The sequence below is a fragment of the Poecilia reticulata genome, linkage group LG8, assembly GCF_000633615.1.
Source record: "Poecilia reticulata strain Guanapo linkage group LG8, Guppy_female_1.0+MT, whole genome shotgun sequence".
NCBI lineage: Eukaryota > Metazoa > Chordata > Actinopteri > Cyprinodontiformes > Poeciliidae > Poecilia > Poecilia reticulata.
Window position 1 is genome coordinate 14,204,731 of NC_024338.1, and position 6,398 is coordinate 14,211,128.

The window sequence follows — 6,398 nt, forward strand, 5'->3', positions numbered from 1 at the left end:
CCTCAAGCTGGATCTTGCTCTTAATCAGCCCTTCACATCTTTCCTCAACATCTGAGCGATTCTCAACTTCCTATGATAGAAGATGTGTAAATATATATTGACGGACTATTTGACTCTTTTTATATAAATAGTTATTTAACAATGTCAGAATCCATAATTTGAAATAAAATGGCTGACATTTACACAAACCTTTGTACAGCATTCACACTAACACTTGAAAGCATCTTTACACATTTAGATTTTTATTCACAGCTTGAAAACAAGTCCCAGTTTACAAAAGCTTAAAAAAACAAAAGCACCACTAGAATTTATTTGCATAACTTTGTAAAAATGTTCAAATTGTAAACATTGGGTCTGTAACTGTGTCATAAATATTTACAAGGTCTTTTATGTTCACAGTATTTATAATGCAACATAGCAGGAGTGCACTGTATGGTTTGTAAAGTGTTTTGCCCATTAAACGCCATGATTTATTTAGGCTCAGATTTCAGTTCACACACTTTATGATGTGCCCTTGTCTTCATTTGATTTTAATACCATAGCCAGCGCAGAGTCTCAAGTAGTCAGAAGCGTCAGGATTTCCCCGGTGTATGGTTGCAGGGTGCACATGCCTCAGATATCTAGTACTAATTTCACACATAGCTATTTCCATTAGTAGTCAGGGAGTCCTGGAAGAGAAACTTGAGAAGAAATGCTGACTCAGTTATTAGCATGAATAACAAGCAATGGAAAGAAATGCTTCAACATAGCTGTAGGTTTTCCTTTTTAGCATTGAAAAAGTGTGACTAACATTACACTTGAGGGCAAATCATAATGATATATCCAAAGAGGGTAGTAAGCGAATCTTTTATGAGCTTTCGACTATTTTAATTAGATAGTAAGTGGCATAAAATTCACCATTTCAAATTGAGATCACAAGATATGGTTGTAATTGCTAGCAATAAACAGGCACTTGATTGTACTTGCCAAAAGCGAGAAACTATATAACCTGATTTGAGTTTTATTAATCTCAATTTCTTAGCTGAACACATGCATTTTAACGTTCCTCATTGTGCACCTTGCTACACATGTGTAAAAATTTTTTGCTCTTAATTCCTCTGACCACATTGCACCAGGTTGTTAAAACACCTTCCAGAAAAGATGCTACGGTCAAACTTGTAATTTTGTCAAAGCCAGGAGAATTATAGGTAAGAATTCTTTGCATCATAGCATCCATTTGTTATGATTTTCACCTGGTTTTTGTGCAGTACTTAGAAACTGAACATATTCAGAAATATTTTATTAACTGTGGAATAAACCATTTGAGATTCTTTTGATTAGTAACTTATTGTTATGGCAGTTAATGTGTAATGAAACCTTTCAAAATAGGCAAAGCTTTTTAATTTGTTGACTTAACATTTTCCCCAAGAGGGTATGACTACATGGACAAAAGTGGAAAGGCATGCAAAAGGCTCAAAGACGTGACGCCCATTTTTTTTGTCCGGCTCTACTTTTTACAGTTAAAAAGAGGTTTAAACTCATAAAAAGAAACCATAAATATGTAATATATCTCCCCCATTAACACCTTCTTTAACCTTTCAAAAGCTGTTCTTTTTTGGCCATTTTTGGGGTCTTTGAAGGGTCAAAATGTCATGCAGTGCGACTGTCCAAACTCAATTACTGTTGCAAAAATGTCTTTAAATTACATTAAATCTGTTCAAATATATTTTATTTCCTGTGTGGCATGAATTTCAAAGTCTTTTCTTCATCCTGTACAAATTTTCAAAGCATTTTTAGTTATAAATCCATTATAACATTTAAACAAACTTTGTCCGAAAATGTCATTTTACAAAATATCATGTGGTGCGACCAACAAAAAATTCAGATTTTTGGACTTAAATTTTGAAATCCAGTAAAAAACAGGAGGTTGAATCATCCAACAGTCTGACAAGAATCACTGGATACAGCAAACAGGTTTGTTTATTTTTCTTAAATTTCAGAAAAAGTATCACTTTTAGCAGTAGGTATGTAGTTGCCATATTTGGGTGTCATTTGGTGCGACCACCAAAAAACTATTAATATTTAAATATACCTACTATTTTCTGTTTTGATTATAAATGTTATATTTGCCTTGTGTTTGAAGCTAGGTTGTTTTTTTAAGGAAGCAAATTATTTGCATTTTGATAATGACTGAATATGAAAATATCATTTGGTGCGACCAAATATCATTTGGTGCAACCGAATATCATGTGGTGCGACCGTTGTAATGATACATTTATGTGTTTGAAAAGGAGTTTCTGTGCTTTTATTTTTGATTTCAAGACTCAAATGCAAAAGCAATACTTTGTATTATTATTTCCAGAATAGGTTTTTGTACAGTTTTATTATTGTTTTGCATTGTATTGTATGATAAAAATATAATGGAACATTTAACATTACGGGAATAATTATAGCATATATTTTGTCATTTATTGTTTTTATCTATTTTACTAGACCCCACTGTCATCAAACTGAGCTATGATGAAGTACCATATGTGACCCAGGTACTTCAAGATGTGAGAGAAGAAGTCCAAGTCGGCACCATGCGACAGTCTGATGACAAGAAGTTGGTCACATGGTSACCAGAACCTGAACCAGCAAAACCTCATAGAGTTCCAAATTGAACAGCCAAGACTGGGCAAAGTTCACAAATGCCTGGTTCTAAAAATTGCTTGAAAATAAGCATTTTCCTTTGTTCACTTGGGCATTTAAGTACCCAGGAGTAGAGGTGTGCTGATCAATCGGCCACCGATGGTCCCACCGGTCAGATTGATCTGGCAAAATGGTTCCATTTTGCCAGATCACATGGTGTCATTTATACCTAAAGCGAAAAATTAACAGTCAATCCACGAGATCAGTTTTGGCGATTGGCAGTGATCGGCCCTCACTGATCAGAATCAGAAGGAAAAAACTTAATCGGAGCGTCTCTACCCAGGAGTAGCATGATGGTTTTTAAGTTAATAAAATTTTTCCATTTTGAAACCATTACTTATTATATGGTTCTGTTTAAAATAGTTAAACTGAATTATTATATTTTCATTAATGCACTTACATTTGGGAGATTGAAAATGTCTTTCCAGTTTTTTWAAATTATGAAATTAAAGCARTCTCCTGTACWTTCTGATTTTATGAGRGATRTGTTGRAAATGTTTACTACAAAGTTGATTACTGCATTAATTTTTAGGCAAATTAAATTGGTGTGTTCTATTTGTGTTGTTATTTTTGTAATGTACTGTAACTGAATGCAATTCCATTTTCATGTWYTAAAAGGATTKTGACCTGTTTCCTGGCCTACAYTTATTGTATAAATCATTTGGTGCGACCATAAATCATTTGGTGCGACCGATTAAAAATGTACATTTATTGAATTCAAAATAGAATATCTAGTGTCTGGAGCATAAATATTAACCACTAATACAGTGTCCTTAAGTGACWGGTATTTATTTATTATTTTAACACATTTTGATAAAATGGTGAAGAAAAATAGCGGTCAAATCAATTATAAATGGAATTTCACAAGGTTTTTGGGGGGAAAACTGTCATAATTGCCAGAAAAATAAAAATAAATTTTAAAAATGTGTTTCTAAACACCTTAAATAAATGGAAACTTATAAAACAAATGTTTAGTACATCATGGAAAATACCATATTTTTAGATAAATCACGGTCGCACCAAATGACATTTTTTAGGACCACAGCCAAATCATATCGATAAAAAACCTTTGAAAAGGTCTAATTTGAATGTATGATTGTATGAATGTATGTATGAAAATATGATTTCTGTATGCACAACATTTCAAATATTCTAGTAATTGCAATGGATATAAATATTTTTGACATTTTTAATTTAGCTTGGTGGAAATCCTTATACGTCAATGACCCAAAAGCCAAGGTCACATGTCCAAGTGAATCCACTTTGGAGCCTCCAAAAGCCTGATGTTGCCTCCAGTGAGATGCCTTGTGTAACTCTTGTTGTTCAGCTTAAAATGCTCAATTCTTTATAAGCTTCTATCATTTTTAAGTTCTTTTTTATTCCAGCTACTAAATTGTGCTCCTAACAGAAATGTCTAGAGATGTAAATAAGCATTAAAACCCTTGCATTTATAAATTTGGATTGGTAACTGCAAGATGTGCAACAAAGATCTGAAGGTTGGCAATTGCACTTTCACAGCAAATCAAAATGTATTTGTATTTCACCTTTCAGCAACAGAACATTTCAAAGTGCTTTACATCATAAACACACAGACACACGCACACACAACAGCATTGTTGAGGACACTCTCTACAGCTATTCCTTGAGCCAGCTCTTGTGTGTATTGTTTGTTCTTTTTCATTCATTATTTTTAACAGATACATTAATATTTTGCACTAAATTTGAGATTCAGTGGATGACGGTTTAAAATTTGGTCTACCAAAAATCATGTTGTTCCACAAAGTAGTAGTAAACTGAGTTGTACTCATCTTTCATTTAGTTTTATCATTCCACTAAATTTTATGCTGCAATTATGTAAATTTGAGTTCTTCTAAAACTTAAACAGACACAATCTGACAAGCGGTGATAGTTTGAAGTAATTTTCTTTTGTTTGTACATAAAAATAAAAATTTCATAGGAGTATTGCAAAAAGTAAATGTGTTATCTTCAACCATGGCTGTATAGTTTTGCTTAATTACAGTACTGTTATACAGACTCCCTGTCTAACAATAGAATAAGTAACCGAAAATACTTTTTGAACATGTTACTCCTGAGAAAAAACATTTTTAGTATTCATCTGATGTTAATTTTCAATGTCAAGAAAATGCACTCCAATACACAACACGATAGTGCTTAGTTTTTATTTAAGTATTACAGTGGAAGAAGAATTAAACAGTTGGTTCATATTTTATGAACTCTGTTAAAAAGCTTTATGAAGGTCTGGTCTCTTATTCAGCAGAATCGCCCTGAAAAACAGAAGGAAAAATGGACCTTAAATAGTTTGAAGAGCTGATGGAGCTTGTCATAAAGAAAAGTATGAAGTTTCACTTATATATTGACACATATTGATTTTCATGCATAGTTTAACACATGCTGATTTTATTTTCTGTATAAAATAAAAAGATTCTACATTGCAATAGGTTTTGTAGTATATTTAGAAGGGAGATGGGAAGGAAAATGTTACCTTTCCAGCATCACGGCTCTTGGCTCTGAGCTTGTTGACCTGAGACTCAGCGATGTCAGCACGCTCCTGAGCTTCCTCCATTTCATGCTGGACTTTCCTGAGCTTGGACATGTGGGTGTTGGCCTGCTCCTCCTGAGAGTTTTGAGATTACAATTATTTAGTTCACATAAATGTAAAATGAATGCTTTACAATGTTTTACCTTAAAGGAAACATTATTTGTTTGACGACAGACGACCACTTACCGCCTCCTCAGCCTGTCTCTTGTAGGCCTTAACTTTGAGCTGCAGCTTGTCCACTAGGTCCTGAAGTCTTGCCAGATTCTTTTTGTCCTCCTCAGTCTACAGACATAAACCAAATGTTTGTAAAGACTTATTGTAAACACGACAAATAGTATACAGGGAAATAGTAATGTTATTTGGTATTAGAAGTACTTGGTAAGTGTTTAGAAAACAGACTAAAATAATTACCTGGTAGGTCAGCTCCTTAACTCTCCTCTCATATTTGCGGACTCCTTTAACAGCATCGGCTCCGCGTCTCTGCTCACCTTCAACTTCAGTTTCCAGTTCACGAACCTGTTTAAAGATGTTGAAAAAGGACATAATTCAATATTACCATAATTATATATAACAATTACACTATGTGCATTACAGCAAATGTTGTTCATACCCTCTGCTCCAGTTTCTGGAGCTGCTTCTTGCCGCCCTTCATGGCGAGGTTCTCAGCCTCATCCAGGCGGTGCTGCAGGTCCTTGACTGTAACCTCCAGGTTCTTCTTCATCCTCTCCAGGTGAGCGCTAGTGTCTTGCTCCTTCTTCAGCTCTTCAGCCATCATGGCAGCCTGAAAAAATGGGTGTTTATTAAGCAGCAATATTTGAACACTGGAAAAATTAAACTGTTGAGTCTGTTGAGATAGCAATTTATATAGACAGTGAACTGACATCAGTGATAGCCTTTTTGGCCTTGTCCTCAGCGTTTCTGGCTTCCTGAACTGCATCGTCCACCTCACCCTGAACCTGGACCAGATCACTTTCCAACTTCTTCTTGGTGTTCAGAAGGCTGGTGTTCTGAAAGTTAATCAGAATGAGACAATTTAGAAGTGTGGTTTACATGACTTGGAAAGCCCTGGTTTCTTGTGAATAACTAAAACCCAACCTGAGAGTGCAGCAGTCCAACACGCTCACTGGCATCAACCAACTCCTGCTCGGCCACTTTACGTGATCGCTCT

At 34.7% G+C, this 6,398-nt stretch overlaps 1 protein-coding gene across 1 annotated transcript in view; it reads right to left on the minus strand.

Annotated features, from left to right (window-relative positions):
* Positions 1-4,834: 4,834 nt before the first annotated feature.
* The window catches only part of LOC108166487 (myosin heavy chain, fast skeletal muscle), an 81,068-nt gene continuing 79,504 nt past the window's right edge, over positions 4,835-6,398 (minus strand). The window contains exons 23-28 of the mRNA XM_017306185.1: positions 6,112-6,229; positions 5,841-6,011; positions 5,642-5,746; positions 5,417-5,512; positions 5,174-5,305; positions 4,835-4,955 (exon numbers count right to left, since the gene is read on the minus strand). Of these exons, the coding sequence (XP_017161674.1) occupies positions 4,938-4,955; positions 5,174-5,305; positions 5,417-5,512; positions 5,642-5,746; positions 5,841-6,011; positions 6,112-6,229 (640 nt within the window). The 3' untranslated portion in view covers positions 4,835-4,937. The remainder of the gene's footprint in view (positions 4,956-5,173; positions 5,306-5,416; positions 5,513-5,641; positions 5,747-5,840; positions 6,012-6,111; positions 6,230-6,398) is intronic.